This window comes from Passer domesticus, chromosome 29, assembly GCF_036417665.1.
Source record: "Passer domesticus isolate bPasDom1 chromosome 29, bPasDom1.hap1, whole genome shotgun sequence".
In the NCBI taxonomy this organism is placed as follows: domain Eukaryota; kingdom Metazoa; phylum Chordata; class Aves; order Passeriformes; family Passeridae; genus Passer; species Passer domesticus.
Window position 1 is genome coordinate 5,451,501 of NC_087502.1, and position 19,334 is coordinate 5,470,834.

At 52.2% G+C, this 19,334-nt stretch overlaps 1 protein-coding gene across 1 annotated transcript; it reads right to left on the reverse strand.

Moving 5' to 3' along the window:
* Positions 1-105: 105 nt before the first annotated feature.
* On the reverse strand, positions 106-19,175 carry MCM7 (minichromosome maintenance complex component 7). The gene is given in 26 exon segments (XM_064400675.1): positions 106-1,641; positions 3,328-3,437; positions 4,609-4,679; positions 5,051-5,114; positions 5,117-5,150; positions 5,880-5,920; positions 5,922-5,964; positions 7,611-7,624; positions 7,626-7,850; positions 7,853-7,897; positions 7,899-7,925; positions 7,927-7,984; positions 8,150-8,186; positions 9,449-9,532; positions 10,356-10,487; positions 11,000-11,120; positions 12,087-12,236; positions 13,561-13,678; positions 15,016-15,182; positions 15,366-15,399; positions 16,037-16,059; positions 16,061-16,108; positions 16,110-16,163; positions 17,372-17,536; positions 18,626-18,705; positions 18,858-19,175. Coding segments are annotated over 26 exon segments (2,181 nt in total). The 5' UTR covers positions 18,889-19,175; the 3' UTR covers positions 106-1,436.
* Positions 19,176-19,334: the final 159 nt, after the last annotated feature.

The following is a 19,334-nucleotide window of genomic DNA, read 5'->3' on the forward strand; positions in this document are numbered from 1 at the left end:
AAAGGGAATTTTAGGGTGGAATTTGGGGGTTTTTTGGGAAATTTGGGTTTTTTAGGGATACAAGTGGATTCCAGGAGGAGGGAGACCAAAGAAACAACCCCAAGATTGATAAAATTTAACATTATTTTATTGATAAAAATCCATTTATTGCTACAAAAAAAGCACAAAAATAAAAACCCGGGGGGATTTTGGGGTCCCTGCTTCGATTTTCGGCCTTTCTGGGGAATTTTTTGGGGACTTTTCCTGATTTTCCCTGAATTTTGGGGCTTTTCCTGGAATTCCGGGGTTCCCGAGGGGATCCAGGGGAGCTCCGGGCTCTCCTGAGCCCCCTGAACCCCAAAAATCCCTTTTTTTGGCTTTCCTGCTGCAATATTTGCCGGTTTTGGCAAAATTTTTGCCATTTTCCCCAGTTTTTGGTGGCATTTTGGCCATTTTTAGCAGAATTTTTGCCATTTTCAGCGGGATTTTTGCCGTTTTGGGCGGAATTTTCTCAGTTTTCAGTGGAATTTTCTCTGCTTTTGGTGGAATTTTCGCTGCTTTCAGTGGAATTTTCTCCATTTTTAGCAGAATTTTTGCCGAATTTTCGCTGTTCTGGGTGGAATTTTCACCATTTTCCCCGGGATTTTTTCCATCTTTAGTGGGATTTTCACCATTTTTGGTGGAATTTTTGCCATTTTCAGCCAAATTTTCTCTGTTTTTAGCATAATTTTCACCATTTTTCCCAAGATTTTTGCAGTCTTTGATGGAATTTTCTCTGTTTTTGGCCGAATTTTCGCTGTTCTGGGTGGAATTTTCACCATTTTCCCAGGGATTTTTGCCATTTTCAGCGGGATTTTTGCTGTTTCTGTGGAATTTTCTCCATTTTTAGTGGAATTTTCACCATTTTCCCGGGGATTTTTTGCCATTTTCAGCAAAAATGGTGGAATTTCCTCCATTATCAGCAGGATTTTTGCCATCTTCCCCAGGATTTTTGCCGTTTTTGGTGGAATTTCCTCCATTTTCAGCAGGATTTTTGCCATTTTCAGCGGGATTTTTGCCGTTTTTGGTGGAATTTTATGTTTTTGGTGGAATTTTCTGTTTTCGGTGGAATTTCCTCCATTTTCAGCGGGATTTTTGCTGTTTTCAGCGGGATTTTTGCCGTTTTTTGTGGAATTTTCTGTTTTCGGTGGAATTTCCTCCATTTTCAGCAGGACTTTTGCCATCTTCCCCAGGAGTTTTGCCGTTTTTGGTGGAATTTCCTCCATTTTCAGCGGGATTTTTGCAGTTTTTGGTGGAATTTTCTGTTTTCGGTGGAATTTCCTCCATTTTCAGCGGGATTTTTGCCGTTTTCAGCGGGATTTTTGCCGTTTTCGGTGGAATTTTCTGTTTTCAGCGGGATTTTTGCCGTTTCCAGCGGGATTCCCGCCGTTTTCGGGGAATTCCCTGCGTTGTGTCGCTCAGACGAAGGTGAGGCGGGTGCGGCCGGGGTTGACGTGCAGCACGTTCAGCTCCTCGTACTCGGCCAGCGCCGCCGCCGCCTGCGCCGGCGTGAAGCCGCGCGCCGCCAGCGCCTCCAGCGCCCGCGGCAGCGGCAGCGAGCGCCCGCCGGGCCCCGCCAGCTCCCGCAGCGCGCCCAGGATCGCCTCCGACGGCCGCGGGCACCTGCGGGGAGCGCCCGCGGATCCCACGGAAATCCCACAGAAATCCCCACAAAAATCCCCCAAAAATCCCTGAAAAAACCCCAAAAAAAACCCCGAAAAAATCCCCAAAAAATCCCCCCAAAAATACCCGAAATAATCCCCACAAAAATCCCCAAAAAATCACCAAGAAAATCCCCCAAAAAGTCCCCCAAAAAATCCCCAGATAATCCCAAAAAAATCCCCACAAAATCCCCCCAAAAAACCCCCCCAAAATCCCCACAAAAATCCCCTCCAAAAAAATAATAAAAAAAAAATCCCCGAAAAAATCCCAAAAAAAACCCCCCAAAAAATCTCCCCAAAAAATCCCCACAGAAACCTCCCCAAAAATCCCCAAGAAAATCCCCCAAAAATCCCCCAAAAATCCCCATAAAATCCCTGAAAAAATCCCCCAAAAAATCACCAAGAAAATCCCCCAAAAAATCCCCACAGAAATCCCCCCAAAAATCCCCATAAAATCCCTGAAAAAATCCCCCAGAAAATCCCCGAAAAACCCCAAAAAAATCCCCTAAAAATCCTCCAAAAATCCCCATAAAATCCCTGAAAAAATCCCCCAAAAAATCACCAAGAAAATCCCCCAAAAAAATCCCAAAAAAACCCCGCAAAAAAATACCCGAAATAATCCCCACAAAAAATCCCCAAAAAATTCCCCCCAAAAAATCCCCCAAAAAATCCCCACAGAAATCCCCCCAAAAATCCCCAAGAAAATCCCCACAAAAAAATCCCCCAGAAAATCCCAAAAAAATCCCAAAAATATCCCCCAAAAATCCCCACAAAAATAAAAAAAAAATCCCCAAAAAAATCCCCCAAAAATCCCCTAAAAATCCCAAAAATTCCACAAAAAATCCCCAAATCCCCCCGTTCCCAGTGACCCAAAGGTCTCCAACGTTCCCAAAATTTGGGATTTTCCCACCTTGGGGGAAGGTGAGATTCCCCCCTCAGGGACTCCCAGGGTCCTGAATATCCCCAAAAATCCCCAAAATTCCCCCAAAAATCCCCAAAATTCCCAAAAAAATCCCCAAAAATTCCCCCAAAAATCCCCAAAATCCCCAAAAATCCCCAAATTCCCAGTGCCCCAGACATCCCCAGCGTTCCCAAAATGGGGATTTTTTCCCCAAACTCGGGTTCTGTACCTGGGGGCGGGGTCGGGGTCTCCCTGGAGGGAGTCGCGGGGTCCCAAATACCCCCAGAAATCCCAAAAATTCCCCCAAAAAATCCCCAAAACTCCCCAAATTCCCAGTGCCCCGAAGGCCCCCAATGTTCCCAAAATTCGGGGATTTCCCCCCAAACTCGGGGTCTGTACCTGGGGGTGGGGTTGGGGTCAGCCCTGAGGGAGTCGCGGGTTCCCAAATACCCCCAGAAATACCAAAAATTCCCCCAAAAACCCCCAAAAATTCCCAAAACTCCCCAAATTCCCAGTGCCCCAGACATCCCCAGCGTTCCCAAAATTCGGGGATTTCGCCCCAAACCCGGGGTCCGTACCTGGGGCCGGGCTCGGGCTCTCCCCGCAGGGAGTCGCGGGTTCCCAAATACCCCCAAAAATCCCAAAAATTCCCCCAAAACTCCCCAAAACTCCCCAAATTCCCAGTGCCCCGAAGGCCCCCAACATCCCCAAAATTCGGGGATTTCGCCCCAAACCCGGGGTCCGTACCTGGGGCCGGGCTCGGGCTCTCCCCGCAGGGAGTCGCGGGCGGCCTCGAGCAGCCGCAGCGCCTCGCTGACGTCGTCCTTCTCCACCAGCGCGCCCAGCCGCAGCCGCGCCTGCCACAATCACCAACATCAGCCAGAAACCACAAAATCACCCAAAAAACCACCACAACTGGCACTAAATCGGCACAAAATCACCCAAAAAAACACCAAAACTGGCACTAAATCGGCACTAAATCACCCAAAAAACCACCACAACTGGCACTAAATCGGCACAAAAACACCCAAAAAACCACCACAACTGGCACTAAATCGGCACAAAATCACCCAAAAAACCACCACAACTGGCACTAAATCACCCAAAAAACCACCAAAACTGGCACAAAATCACCCAAAAAACCACCACAACTGGCACTAAATCGGCACAAAATCACCCAAAAAAACACCAAAACTGGCACAAAATCACCCAAAAAACCACCAAAACTGGCACAAAATCGGCACAAAAACACCCAAAAAACCACCACAACTGGCACTAAATCGGCACAAAATCACCCAAAAAAACACCAAAACTGGCACAAAATCACCCAAAAAACCACCACAACTGGCACAAAATCGGCACAAAAACACCCAAAAAACCACCACAACTGGCACAAAATCACCCAAAAAACCACCAAAACTGGCACAAAATTGGCAAAAACCCCACCAAAATCACACAAAATTGGCACAAAAACACGCAAAACCCACCAAAATCACACAAAAATCGGCAAAAAACCAAAAAAAACCCCACCAAAATCACACAAAATTGGCACAAAAACACCCAAAAAAACACCAAAATCACACAAAATTGGCACAAAAACACGCAAAACCCACCAAAATCACACAAAATCGGCAAAAAACCAAAAAAACCCCACCAAAATCACACAAAATTGGCACAAAAACACCCAAAAAAACACCAAAATCACACAAAATTGGCAAAAAAACCCCAAAAAACACCAAAATCACACAAAATCGGCACCAAATCACCCCAAAACGTGAGGGGCCAGCAGGGTCCTGGCAGAGGTGTAAATAACTGATAACACCGACAGTCACTGACCCATACTGCTCTGTACTGGTCCATACTGGTCCATACTGGTTTAACTGGGCACTGACCAGTGCTGTGGCCAGCCGGAGGATGGCCAGCAGGGTCCTGGCAGAGGTGTAAATAACTGATAACACCGACAGTCACTGACCCATACTGCTCTGTACTGGTCCATACTGGTCCATACTGGTTTAACTGGGCACTGACCAGTGCTGTGGCCAGCCGGAGGATGGCCAGCAGGGTCCTGGCAGAGGTGTAAATAACTGATACACTGATAACTGTGACTGTCACTGATGGTCCCTGGGGGTCAGTGCAGGCCCATACTGGTCTGTACTGGTTTCTACTGGCCCATACTGGTTTAATACTGGTCCATACTGGTCTGTACTGGTTTATACTGGTTTAACTGGTCCGTACCAGAGCCGTGGCCAGCCGGAGGATGGCCAGCAGGGTCCTGGCAGAGGTGTAAATAACTGATACACTGATAACACCGACAGTCACTGACCCATACTGCTCTGTACTGCTCTGTACTGGTCTGTACTGGTCCATACTGGTCCATACTGGTTTAACTGGTTTAACTGGTCCGTACCAGGGCGGGTGGCCAGCCGGAGGATGGCCAGCAGGGTCCTGGCAGAGGTGTACACGCCGTCGCGGCTCTCGCGGCGCAGCTCCACGTAGGCGGCCGTGATGAACTCGCCCAGGGCCTCGGGGCAGGCGCGGGGGCGCGGCGCCGGCAGCAGCACAGGTACCGCCTGAAATGGAGGTGAAAAACCGGGATTTTGGGAAAAATGGGAGATGGAAACCCAGAGCCTCGGGCAGCGCCGGCAGCAGCACAGGTACCGCCTGGATTGGGGGGAAAAACCGGGATTTTTGGGAAAAATGGGAGGTGTAAACCCAGAGCCTCGGGCAGGCGCCGGCAGCAGCACAGGTACCGCCTGGAATGGGGGTGAAAAAACCGGGATTTTGGGAAAAATGGGAGATGTAAAACCCAGAGCCTCGGGCAGGCGCCGGCAGCAGCACAGGTACCGCCTGGATTGGGGGGGAAAAACCGGGATTTTGGGAAAAATGGGAGGTGTAAACCCAGAGCCTCGGGCAGGCGCCGGCAGCAGCACAGGTACCGACCTGAAATGGGGTGAAAAAACCGGGATTTTGGGAAAAATCCATGGATTTGGGAAATGTGGGAATTCGGGGGGGGGACAGGGGGAGGTTAGTGGAGAGAAAAAGGTGAAATTTTGGGGAAAAATGGGGGAAATTTGGGGTGAGAAACGGGAAATTTGGGGGAAAAAGCAGCGAGATGTGGAGGGGAAAGTGAAATTTTGAGGGAAATTTGGGGCTGAAAAAGCAAAATTTGGGGGGGGGAAAAGTGAAATTTTGAGGGAAATTTGGGGATGAAAAAGCAGAATTTGGGGAGAAAGGGGAATGTAGGGAGCAGAGGTGAATTTTGGGGGTGAAAAAGGAGACTTTTGTGGGTGCCAACCCACCTCATGAGTTTCATGTCCAGGGGCTGGAAGGCGCTGGGCGGGCTCCCGGCAGTGCTGGTGCACGTACGTGATGTGCTGGGCCAGCCTGGAATGGGGGCAAAAACGGGGAATTTGGGAAAATTGGGGTTTTTTGGGAATTGGGGAGTCCCTCCCAGTTCAGCCCAGTTCGGCCCAGTTTGTCCCAGTTCAGCCCAGTGGAACCAGAGGGGTTTTGGGGGAGGTGTTGGGTTGGGTGGGGAGGGGAAAAATGGGAATTTTGGGTGTGAAAAATGGGAATTTTGGGGTGAAAAATGGGAAATTTGGGGTTTTTTGGGAATTGGGGGATCCCTCCCAGTTCAGCCCAGTTTTGTCCCAGTTCAGCCAGTAGAAACCAGAGGGGTTTTGGGGGAGGTGATGTGCTGGGCCAGCCTGGAAAAACGGGGCAAAAAATGGGGAATTTGCGAAAATTGGGGAAAATTGGGGTTTTTTGGGAATGGGGGGTCCCTCCCAGTTCAGCCCAGTTTGACCCCAAGCCCCTCCCACTGTCCCAAGCTCCTCCCACTGAGCCAAAGACTCTCCCATTGATCCCAAACTCAACCCAAAGACTCTCCCATAGACCCCAAGCCCCACCCACCAACCCAAGCCCCTCCCATTGACCCCAAGCCCCTCCCATTGACCCAAAGACTCTCCCATTGATCCCAACACTCTCCCACTGGTTCCAAACCCCAACCCAACTCAACACGAAGACTCTCCCATTGATCAAAGACTTCTCCACTGACCCAAAGACTCTCCCAAGGATCCAAACTCAACCCAAAGACTCTTCCAGTGACCCAAAGTCTCTTCCATTGACCCGAACACTCTTCCATTGATCCCAAACTCAACCCAAAGACTCTCCCATTGACCCAAAAGACTCTCCCAGTGACCCAAAGACTCCTCCATTGATCCCAAACCCAACCCAACTCAACCCAAAGACTCTTCCATTGAACCCAAAACTCAACCCTCAAAAGAAAGACTGTCCCATTAACCCAAAGCCCCTCCCACTGGCTCCAAACTCAACCCAACTCAACACAAAGACTCCTCCCATTGACCCAAAGACTCTCTCATTGATCCCAAACTCAACCCAACTCAACCCAAAGACTCCTCCATTGACCCAAACTCTCCCACTGGTTCCAAACTCAACCCAACTCAACACGAAGACTCTTCCATTGATCAAAGACTCCTCCACTGATCCCAAACTCAACCCAAAGACTCTTCCATTGACCCAAAGACTCTCCCAAGGATCCATACTCAACACAAAGACTCCCCCATTGACCCAAAGACTCCTCCATTGACCCCAAACTCAACCCAACTCAACCCAAAGACTCTTCCATTGAACCCAAACTCAACCCTCAAAACAGAAAGACTGTCCCATTAACCCAAAGACTCTCCCACTGGTTCCAAACTCAACCCAACTCAACCCAAAGACTCTTCCATTGAACCCAAACTCAACCCTCAAAACAGAAAGACTGTCCCATTAACCCAAAGGACTCTCCCACTGGTTCCAAACTCAACCCAAAGACTCTTTCATTGACCCAAAGACTCCTCCACTGATCCCAAACTCAACCCAAAGACTCTTCCATTGACCCCAAAGACTCTCCCAAGGATCCATACTCAACACAAAGACTCCCCCATTGACCCCAACACTCTCCCACTGGTCCCAAACTCATCTCCAAGCCCCTCCCACCACCCCCAAGCCCCTCCCCCGGCCCCGACCTGAGGTCGCGGTCAGCGCTGGGGCCGGTCCTGCAGCAGCCAGAGCAGGTCGAAGCGCGACAGCAGCAGCGCCGCCGGCAGCTGCAGGTTGTGCTCCAGGCTGCGCCGCGGGTCGTAAGCGCCCGAAAGGCCGGTGTTGGCGGCGGCCAGCACGGCGCAGCGCGCGTTCAGCGTGGCCACCACGCCCGCCTTGGCCACGGCCACGCTCTGCTGCTCCAGCGCCTCGTGCACGGCCACGCGTGGTCGCTGTCGGCCATCTTGTCGAACTCGTCGATGCAGCACACGCTCGCGGTCGGCCAGCACCAGGGCGCCGCCCCTCCAGCGCCAGCTCGCCGCTCTGGGGGTCCCGCAGCACGGCCGCCGTCAGCCCCACGCTCCGAGGAGCCGCGCCCCGTCGTGTACTGGCCTGGGAAAACGGAAAAAATGGGGGGAAAAATGATAGAAATGGGTAAAAAACGGCAAAAAAGGGGAGAGAAAAATGGCAAAGAAATGGGTGTAAAATGGGTAAAAAAGGGCCTCGCAACATGGCCGCCGTCAGCCCCACGGCCGAGGAGCCGCGCCCCGTCGTGTACTGGCCTGGGAAAACGGAAAAATGGGGGGGAAAAAAATGATAGAAATGGGTAAAAACGGCAAAAAAGGGGGAGAAAAATGGCAAAGAAATGGGGTAAAATGGATAAAAAAGGGCCTTGCAACATGGCCGCCGTCAGCCCCACACCCAAGGAGCCGCGCCCCGTCGTGTACTGGCCTGGGGATTGGGCGAAAAACAGAAAAAATGGGGAAAAAAAGGGGAAAAAACAGGGGTAAAAATGGGAGAAAAATGGTAAAGGAATGGGTTAAGAAATGGCCTCGCAAAATGGCTGCTATCAGCCCCACACCCAAGGAGCCGCGCCCCGGCGTGTACTGGCCTGGGGGAGAGGGAGAATTGGGGTAAAAATGGGGAAAAATGGGAAGAAATGGGTAAAAATGGTAAAGAAATGGGTAAAAAATGGGGAAAAAACGGGAGAGAAAAATGGGGAAAAACAGGGAAGAAAATGGCAAAAAATGGGTAAAAATGGCCGCTGTCGGCCCCACGGCCGAGGAGCCACGCCCCGGCGTGAACTGGCCTGGGGAGAGGGAGAATTGGGGAAAAAAAAGGGGAAAAAATGGGGGGAAAATGGCAAAAAAATGGGGGGAAATGAGGAAATTGGTGAGGAGAGAGAGAAAGGAAGAAGAGGAAGGAGAAGAAACAGAGAAAGAATAGGAAGAAAAAGATGGAGATGCGGAGGAAGAGGAGGAGGAAGAGGAAAATGAGGAGGAGGAGGAGGAAGAGGAAGAAAAGGAAGAGAAATGAGAAGAAGAGGAAGGAAAAAAAGGGGAAGGAGGAAGAAGAAGAGGAAGATGAGGAAGAGGATGAGGATGAGGAGGAGGAAGAAAAGGAAGAGAAATGAGAAGAAGAGAAAGGAAAAAAAGAGGAAGAGAAAGAGGAAAAAGAGGAGGAAGAGGAGGAAAAGGAGGAGGAGGAAGAAGAAGAAGAGGAAGATGAGGATGAGGAGAATGAGGAGGATAAGGATGAGGAGGATGCGGAGGAGGAAGAAAAGGAAAAGAAATGAGAAGAGAAAGAAGAAAAAGAGGAAGAGAAGGAGGAAAAAGAGGAAGAAGAGGAAGAGAAAGAAGAAGAAGAAGAGGAAGATGAGGAGGAGGAGGAGGAGGAGGAAGAAAAGGAAGATAAATGAGAAGAAGAGGAAGGAAAAAAAGAAGAACAGGAGAAAAAAGAGGAAGAAGAGGAAGAGGAAGAAGAAGATGAGGATGAGGAGGATGAGGAGGATGAGGAGGATGAGGAGGATGAGGAAGGCCCTCACTGCGCGGCGCCAGGCGGTCGATGTAGGTGAGCAGCTGGGACTTGGCCACGCCCGGGTCCCCCATCAGGCAGATGTTGATGTTCCCTGGGGGGAAAAGAGCGGGGTTTAGGGAAAAATGGGGAAAAAATGGGGAAAATGGGGAAAAAGGGGGAAAATGGGGGGAAAGTGGGGGGAAACTGGGGGAAAATGGGGGGGAATGGGGGAAAAAAATTGGGAAAAATGGGGGGAAAATGGAGAAAATTAGGGGGAAATGGGGAGAAAATGGGGGGGAAATGGGGAAAATGGGGAAAAATGGGGGGGAAAATGGGGAGAAATGGGGGAAAATAGGAAAAAATGGGGGGGAAATAGGAGAAAAAATGGGAGAAAATTGGGGGAAAAGGGATTTGAGGGCAGCCCTGGGACATTCTGGGGGAAAAAAGGACATTCCCAGGATTTTCCCAGGATTTTCTCAGGATTTTCCTGTGATTTTCCCATGATTTTTCTGGGATATTTCCCAGGATTTTCCTGTGATTTCCCCAGGATATTTCCCAGGATTTTCCTGCGATTTTCCCGTGATTTTCTGGGATATTTCCCAGGATTTTCCCAGGATTTTTCTGGGATATTTCCCAGGATTTTCCTGTGATTTTCCCATGATTTTTCTGGGAGATTTCCTGTGATTTTCCCAGGATTTTCTCTGGGTTTTTCTGGGATTTTCTCAGGATTTTCCCGTGATTTTTCTGGGCTATTTCCCAGGATTTTCCTGTGATTTTCCCAGGATTTTCTCTGGGTTTTTCTGGGATTTTCTCAGGATTTTCCTGGGATTTTCCAGGGATATTTCCCAGGATTTTCCTGTGATTTTCCCGTGGTTTTTCTGGGCTATTTCCCGTGATTTTCCCGTGACTTTCCCAGGATTTTCCTGGTCCCTCACCGCGGATGCGCATGCCGCGGGGGCTCCTCTCCACGCCCCCCACCAGCAGCAGCAGCAGCGATTTCTTCACGTCCTCGTGCCCGAAGATCTCGGGGGCGATGGAGGCCGCCAGCTTCCCGTAGAAATCCTCCCCTGGACGGGCAGAAAATGGGAATTTGGGGTCAGAAATCCCAAAATTGCCTGGAATTACCCCAAAATCAGCTCCAGGAACCCCAAAATCCTCCCCTGAAGGGCAAAAAATGGGAAATTTGGGGTCAGAAATCCTAAAACTGGCTGGAATTACCCCAAAATCAGCTCCAGGGACCCCAGAATTGGCTGGAATTGCCTCAAAATCGGCTCAAATGGCCTCAAATTTGGCTGGAATTGCCCCAAAATTGGCTGGAATGACCCAAAAAATTTCCCCAAATCCCCTCTTTTTCCCCACATTCCCCACCAAATCCCCATTTTCCCCAAAATCCACCTTTTTTCCCTTAAAAATCCCCATTTTCCCCTCCAAAATCCCATTATTCCCCCCAAATTTCCCATATTTTACCTTCAAATTCTTTTTTTCTCTCTAAAAATCCCCATTTTCCCCAAGAAAACACCTATTTTTCCCCCAAAATCCCCTTTTTTCCCAAAATCCCCGTTTTTCGCCCCAAACTCACCTGTTCCCATGATCTGCTGCAGCTCCTCGGGGCTCAGCTCCCCTTCCTCGCCCTCCTCCTCCTCACTCTTGTTCACCTTGGCCAGGTGATGGCCCTCCAGGAAGGTCTCTGACAGCAAGCCCTGCGTTTGGGGCAAAAAACGGGAATTTTGGGGAAAAACGAGAGATTTTGGGTGAAAAATGGGGATTTTTGGGGGAAAAAATGGGGATTTTTGGAGGGAAAAATCGGATTTTTGGAGGGATCAGGTGAGGCTGGGGACAGGTGATGGCCTGGATCCAAGTCTTGGATTTGGGACAAAAAATGGGAATTTTGGGGGAAAAAAAATCACCGAATTTTAGGGGGAAATAGAGGGATTTGGGGGGGGAAATGGGGAATTTTGGTCCCCCAGGTATTCCCAGGTGTGTTCTGCACTCACCTGTGTCACCTGCCGGTAGCCCGGGCGCAGCAGGGGCAGGAAGGGGATCCCAGGTGAGGATTTTTGGGATCTCAGGTGTGTTTTGGGCATTCCCAGGTGTATTTTGGGTGTTCCCAGGTGTATTTTGGGTGTTCCCAGGTGTATTTTGGGCATTCCCAGGTACATTTTGGATGCCCCCAGGTACATTTTGCACTCACCTGTGTCACCTGCCGGTAGCCCGGGCGCAGCAGGGGCAGGAAGGGGATCCCAGGTGAGGATTTTTGGGATCTCAGGTGTGTTTTGGGTGTTCCCATGTACATTTTGGGTGTCCCCAGGTGTGTTTTGGGCATTCCCAGGTACATTTTGGGTATCCCCAGGTGTGTTTTGGGTGTTCCCATGACATTTTGGGTGTCCCCAGGTGTATTTCAGGTATTCCCAGGTACATTTTGCACTCACCTGTGTCACCTGCCGGTAGCCCGGGCGCAGCAGGGGCAGGAAGGGGATCCCAGGTGAGGATTTTTGGATCTCAGGTGTGTTTTGGGTGTTCCCATGTACATTTTGGGTGTCCCCAGGTGTGTTTTGGGCATTCCCAGGTACATTTTGGGTGTCCCCAGGTGTGTTTTGGGTGTTCCCATGACATTTTGGGTGTCCCCAGGTGTATTTCAGGTATTCCCAGGTCCATTTTGCACTCACCTGTGTCACCTGCCGGTAGCCCGGGCGCAGCAGGGGCAGGAAGGTGCCCGTGACCCTGACGTGGTCCCCGGGCTGGGCCTGGCGCGTGTTGGCCCCGCACAGGTGCAGCGACAGCGAGCGGGGCAGGTGCCCCACGGGCACCTGGTCTGACTGCAAGGACAGGTGGGAGGCAATTTCAGGACAATAAATTCAGTTTTGGGACATTAGAACTGGTTTGGGACCGTTCTGGGGCATTTTCAGGATGTTAAAGTGAATTTTTGGGGGTGTTTTTGGGCATTCAGGGACGTTTTTGGACGTTAAAACCAATTCTGGGGAGATTTCTGGACATTTGGAGACACTATTTGGACCATTTAGGGACATTGGAGACAATTTGGGGGAGTTTCTGGGACATTTGGAGCAATTTTGGGACATTTCAGAACAACCGACGCCATTTCAAAGGCCCCAGCCACCATTTTGGATCCAATTTTGAAGGAATTTTGGAGGATTTTGGAGTTTGATGAGGGAATTTTGGGATCCTCCTTCATCCACAAGTTCCTGAATCCATACTCCCCAGAATTTTCTGGATTTGGAACCAATTTTAAAACCCTGGAGTCCATTCCAAAGACTCTGGCTGCCATTTTGAAGGCCCCAGCCACCATTTTGGAGCCATTTCTGAGTGGATTTTGGAGTTTCTTGAGGGAATTTTTTTTCTGGGGGGGTTTCTTGCCAGGAATTTCAGGTTCCGCCTCATTTAGGAGCTCGTGGATCCACAATTCCCAGAATTTGGTGGATTTGGAGCCAGTTTTAAGACCCTCCAGTCCATTTTTAAAGGCCCCAGCTGTCATTTTGGAGCCATTTCTGAGGGGATTTTGGAGTTTCCTGAGGGGATTTTTTGGGATTTTGGGGTTTTCCGTCAGGAATTTGGGGTTTCCCCATCACTCAGGACCTCCTGAGTCCAAAATTTCCAGAATTTGGTGGATCTGGAGCTAATTTTAAGACCCTCCAGTCCATTTTGAAGGCCCCCGGCCACCATTTTGGAGCCATTTCTAAGGGGATTTTGGAGTTTCCTGAGGGGATTTTTTGGGATTTTGGGGTTTTCCGTCAGGAATTTGGGGTTTCCCCTCACTCAGGACCTCCTGAGTCCAAAATTTCCAGAATTTGGTGGATCTGGAGCTAATTTTAAGACCCTCCAGTCCATTTTGAAGGCCCCGGCCACCATTTTGGAGCCATTTCTAAGGGGATTTTGGAGTTTCCTGAGGGGATTTTTTGGGATTTTAGGGTTTCCTGTCAGGAATTTCAGGTTCCCCCCTCATTTAGGAGCTGCAGAATACAAAATTCCCAGATTTCGGTGGATTTTGAGCCCATTTTAAAACCCCGGAGTCCATTTTGAAGGCCCCGGCCACCATTCTGGAGCCGTTTCTGAGGGGATTTTGGAGTTTCCCTGAGGGGATTTTGGGGTTTCCCGTCGGGAATTCGGGGATCCCCCCCGACTCACGTGCTCCTGGATCCGCAGCTCCTGGAATTTGGTGAATTTGGAGCCCCGGCTCTGCAGGTAGAGCCGCCCCCCCGAGCGGTTGGTCTGGCACTCCCGGCTCGGGCACAGCAGCAGCGGCGTGAAGGGTCGGGCCCTCGATCTGAGGGGAAAAACCCCAAAAGTTCAGAGAATCCTCCCTAAAAATGCCATACAAACCCCAAAAATCCCACCTGAACACCAAAAAATTCCAAAAGATCTCAAAAATTCCCCCCCTGAGACCACCAGAAGTGCCCTTGGAAAAGGCGGGAAAATGGGGCCTTCGATCTGTGAGGGGAGAGACCCCAAAAACTCATGGAATTCCCCAAAAAAATCCCACCCAAAACCAAAAAAACCCACCTGAACCCCGAAAATCCCACCTAAATGCCAAAAAATCCACCTGAACACCCAAAAATTCCCAAAGATCTCAAAAATTCCCCCCTGAGACCCCCAGAAGTGCCCCTGGAAAAGGCGGGGAAATGGCGCCTTCGATCTGTGAGGGGAGAGACCCCAAAAACTAGAGAATCCTCCTAAAAAACTCCACCCAAAACTCAAAAATTCACCTGAAATGCCCCCCAAAACCTCTGAAATTCAATTAAAAAACCCCTCCCAGTCCCTCCCAGTATATCCCAGTCCCTCCCAGTATGTCCCAGTCCGTCCCAGTACCGGCTGGTAGGTCTCGGTGCCGCACTGGTCGCAGCTGTAGGTGGCACTGACACCCCAAAACTGTCCCCAAACCCCCTGAAACTGCCCCAAATCCACCCAAAACCACCCCAAATCCATTCCCAGTCCATCCCAGTCCGTCCCAGTACTGGCTGGTAGGTCTCGGCGCCGCACTGGTCGCAGCTGTAGGTGGCACTGGGACGATCCCAGTCCATCCCGGGTCCCTCCAAAACCACCCAAAACCACCCCAGATCACCCCAAAACCACCCCAAATCCCCCCAAAACCCCTCCCAGTATATCCCAGTCCATCCCAGTCTGTCCCAGTACCGGCTGGTAGGTCTCGGCGCCGCACTGGTCGCAGCTGTAGGTGGCACTGAGAGCCCAAAACTGACCCCAAACTGTCCCCAAGCCCCCTGAAACTGCCCCAAATCCCCCCAAAACCACCCAAATCCATTCCCAGTATAAACCAGTATGGCCCAGTACCGGCTGGTAGGTCTCGGCGCCGCACTGGTCGCAGCTGTAGGTGGCACTGAGAGCCCAAAACTGACCCCAAACTGTCCCCAAGCCCCCTGAAACTGCCCCAAATCCCCCCAAAACCACCCCAAATCCATTCCCAGTATAAACCAGTATGGCCCAGTACCGGCTGGTAGGTCTCGGCGCCGCACTGGTCGCAGCTGTAGGTGGCACTGACACCCCAAAACTGTCCCCAAACTGTCCCCAAGCGCCCTGAAACTGCCCCAAATCCCCCCAAAACCACCCCAAATCCATTCCCAGTATAAACCAGTATGGCCCAGTACCGGCTGGTAGGTCTCGGCGCCGCACTGGTCGCAGCTGTAGGTGGCCACGCGCAGCAGCGGCCGCACCTCGCTGGCCCTGGTGACGATTCCCTGCACGGTGACCAGGGCGCCGATGCTGGCGGCGCGCAGCTCCCGCGGGGACAGCGCCTTGGAGCACGAGGGGGGCGCGGAAATACAGCTCGCTTTGGGGAGAAAAAACGGGGATTTTGGGAAAAAGCAGAATTGTGAGAGGGAAAAATGGGATTTGGGGGTAAAAAACGGGGATTATGGGGAAAAAAATGGGGTTTGTAGGGGGGAAAATGGGGTCCGCAGCTCCCGCGGGGACAGCACCTTGGAGCACGAGGGGGCGCGGAAATACAGCTCGCTTTGGGGCCAAAAACGGGGATTTTGGGAAAAAACAGAAAAAATGGGATTTAGAGGGGAAAAAAACTGGGATTTGAGGGGAAAAAAATAGGGTTTGTAGGGGGGGAAATGGGAATTTTGGGGGTAAAAAATGGGGTCTGCAGCTCTCGCGGGGACAGCGCCTTGGAGCAGGAGGGGGCCCGGAAATACAGCTCGCTTTGGGGCCAAAAACGGGGATTTTGGGAAAAAGCAGAATTGTGAGAGGGAAATGGGGGAAAAAATGGGGCTTTGGAGGGGAAAAAATGGGAATTATGGGGGGAAAATGGGGCTCGGAGCTCCCATGGGGGACAGCGCCTTGGAGCACAAGGGGGGCGCGGAAATACAGCTCGCTTTGGGGCCAAAAACGGGGATTTTGGGAAAAAACAGAATTGTGAGAGGAAAAAATGGGGTTTTGGAGGAGAAAAAAATGGGGATTTGGGGGGGGAAAATGGGAATTATGGGGGAAAAGGGGGAAGAATTGAGGAAGAAGTGAGGGAAAAAAGGAAGGAAAATGAGAAATAATGGGGAAAAAATGTGGGAAAGGTTTTTGGGTGAGGTTTGGGATTTTGGGGTGGCCAGGAATTGGGTCTGGGGTTCCCCAGGGCCCTGGGCAGACTCACAAACGCCGCAGCAGCTCCGGGGGGGAACTGGTTTTGGGGGTCCTGGGGGGCTCCCGTGGCCCGGCCCCGCTGCTACCAGCAGCAGCCGATGCTCCAGGTAAACGTCCAGGGGGTCCCGGGGGGCAGCCTGGGGGAAATTCGGGAGGGGGCTCAGGGGGGATCCCCCACTCTGAACTGTCCCAGGATTGAGTCAGAAACGCCCCAAAATCCCACTCAAAACGATCCAAAAATGGCTCCAAACCACCCCAAAATGCTCCAGGTAAATATCCAGGGGAGAAATTTGGGGAGGGGGCTCAGGGGGGATCTGGGGGATCCCTCACTCTAAATTTTGTCAGAATTTGAGTCCAAATTGCCCCAAAAATGTCCCGAAACCACCCCATAACGGTCCAGGTAAGCGTCCAGGGGGTCCTGGGGGGCAGCCTGGGGGGAAATTTGGGGAGGGGGCTCAGGGGGAACTGGGGGATCCCCCACTCTAAATTTTGCCAGAATTTGAGTCAAAATTGAGACCCTGTGACGCTAAAACCCCTCAAGATGCCCTAAAAAACCCTCAAGCCCCTAAAACCCACCCAAAACCCCCTAAAATCCACCCAGCACATCCCAAAATCCCATTTTTGGGGCTCCCTGACCTCAGCAGAGCCAAACTGGGGCAGCAGCTCGTGCACGGCGTCTGAGAAGACGCGGCCGGAGCGCCGGACACTGACCCCCTGTGACCCTAAAACCCCCTAAAACCCATCCAAAACCCCCTAAAACCCCCCAAAAATCCCTAAAACCCATCCAAGACACCCCCAAATCCCATTTTTGGGGCTCCCTGACCTCAGCAGAGCCAAACTGGGGCAGCAGTTCGTGCACGGCGTCCGAGAAGACGTGGCCGGAGCGCCGGACACTGACCCCACATGACCCTGAAACCCCGCAAAATCCCTCAAAAACACCCTAAAACCTCCTAAAACACCCCAAAACCCCCCAGATTAAACCCAAAATCCCGTTTTTGGGGCTCCCCGACCTCAGCAGAGCCGAACTGGGGCAGCAGCTCGTGCACGGCGTCTGAGAAGACGCGGCCGGAAGCACCAGACACTGACCCCACATGACCCTAAAACCCCAAAAAAACCCCTAGAACCCCCCAAAAAGCCCCAAATTAAACCCAAAATCCTGTTTTTGGGGTTCCCCGACCTCAGCAGAGCCAAACTGGGGCAGCAGCTCACGGACAGCATCCGAGAAGATGCGGCCATAGTGCCAGACACTGACCCTCCATCACTCCCAAACCCCCCAAAAACTCCCCAAAAACTCCGAAAACTCCCCAAAAAAACCCCCAAAATCCCGTTTTTGGGGCTCCCCGACCTCAGCAGAGCCGAAGTGGGGCAGCAGCTCGTGCACGGCGTCCGAGAAGACGCGGCCGTAGCGCCGCACGTTCTCCACCACGGCCTCGGCCAGCTCGGGCTCGTCCTCGGCCACGTCGTCCAGGGCCACCCACAGGGCCACCTGCTCCCGGCGGGCCAGCGCCGTCTGGGGGAAAACCGGGGGTTTGGGTGAAAAATGGGGGGTGGGGGGAAAAATGGGGGTTTGGGGGGAAAAATAGGGGAAGCAAAGGAGGTTTGGGGGGAAAAATAGGGGTTTTGGGGTGAAAAATGGGGGTTTGGGGGGGAAAATGGGGGAAACAATGGGGGTTTGGGGGAAAACAATGGGGGTTTTGGGGGAAAAATGGGGGGAAACAATGGGGGTTTGGGGGGAAAATGGGGGTTTGGGGGGAAAAAGGGGATTTTTGTGGTGAAAAAAGGGGGGGGAAGAGGATTTAGGGGGAAAATGGGGGTTTGGGGGACAAAGAATGGGGGTTTGGGGGGCAAAGAATGGGGGTTTGGGGGGAAAATTGGGGGTTTGGATGGAAAAATGGGGATTTGGGGGGAAAACTGGGGAAACAATGGGGGTTTGGGTGGAAAAATGGAGGTTTTGGGAGAAAAAAGGGTATTTTTGGGGTGGAAAAAGGGATTTTGGGGGGTGAAAGTAGGAGGTTTGGGAGTGAAAATGGGGATTTGGGGGTGAAAAGTGGGGTTTGGGGGAAAAAATGGGGGTTTGGGGTGGAAAAAGGGGGGAAACAATGGGGGTTTGGGGGAAAAAATGGGTTTTTAGGGGAAAGATGGGGGTTTGGGGGAAAAAATGGGAGTTTGGGGGGGAAAAGAGGGATTTGGGGCAAAAAAAAGGGTTTAGGGGTGGAAAAAGGGGCTTTGGGGTGGAAAAATTGAGTTTTGGGGTGGAAAAGCAGAGTTTGCGTGTGCAAAAAATGTGATTTGGGGGGGGAAAAAGGGGATTTGGGGAGGCTGGAAGGAATTTGTGGAGATGTGAGGGGTTTGGTGGGGATTTGGATAGGTAGGAAAGGATTTGGGGGGTTTGACGGGATGTTTGAAAGAATTTGGGGTGGTGGGAGGGGGTTTGGGGTGGGATTTTGGGGCTTTGGGGAGTCGTGAGGGGATTTGGGGCGGGATTTGTGAGTGGGAGGGGATTTCGGAGACTTTGCTGGGGGGGTTCAGGGTGGAGTGTGAGGGGATTTTGGGGGAATTTGAGGAGATTTCGGGTCAGTTTGGGGGCGCCGGCCCTCACCAGCTGCTCCCGGTACGGGAATTCCTTGCGCCCGTCGGCTCCATCCCGGTAAAACTCCTGAAAAAAGCGCTTCGCCTTCTCTGAGGGGAAAGCAGAGACCGAGAGGGGAGGGTCAGACACGGGAGGAAGGGTCGCGATATCGCGACAGTGTCCTGATAATCGGGGGGGGGTCCCGATAATGGATCGAAATGGATCAATAACGGAGCCCCCGCGCCCCCCGCCGGCCCCAAACCTTTCTCGCTGTCGTAGTCGCGCGGGGCCATGGCGGGGCCGCTCCTGTCGCGGTTCCCTGTCGCGGTTTTTCCCCTCACGATCGCGATTTTCCCCTCACGGCCGCTCCCCCCTTTTCCCGCCACCGCCTTCCCCCTCACGGCGAGTGGCGCGAAAAACCGGCGCCCACGTGACGGCCGCGCGGCCAATCAAAACGCAGGGGCCGCCTTCAGCGTGACGACAGCGCCGGCCAATCACAGCAGAGGACGCGCGGAGGCGGGGATAGATCGGCCAATAGGAGCGCGCGGCGGTGCCCACGTGCGGCGAGGCCCACGCCCGCGGTGGGCGGGGGCCGCGCGCGCGGCGGCGGCGGGAAGCGCCCGGAGGTTCGGGGGGCCCGGGAGGGGCTTGGCCACGCCCCCTCTTAAAGGGGCCGCGTCGCTTTTTGGGGGGATTTGGGGGTTTTTTTGGGGGGTCCTGAGGGGATTTTGGGGGGGCG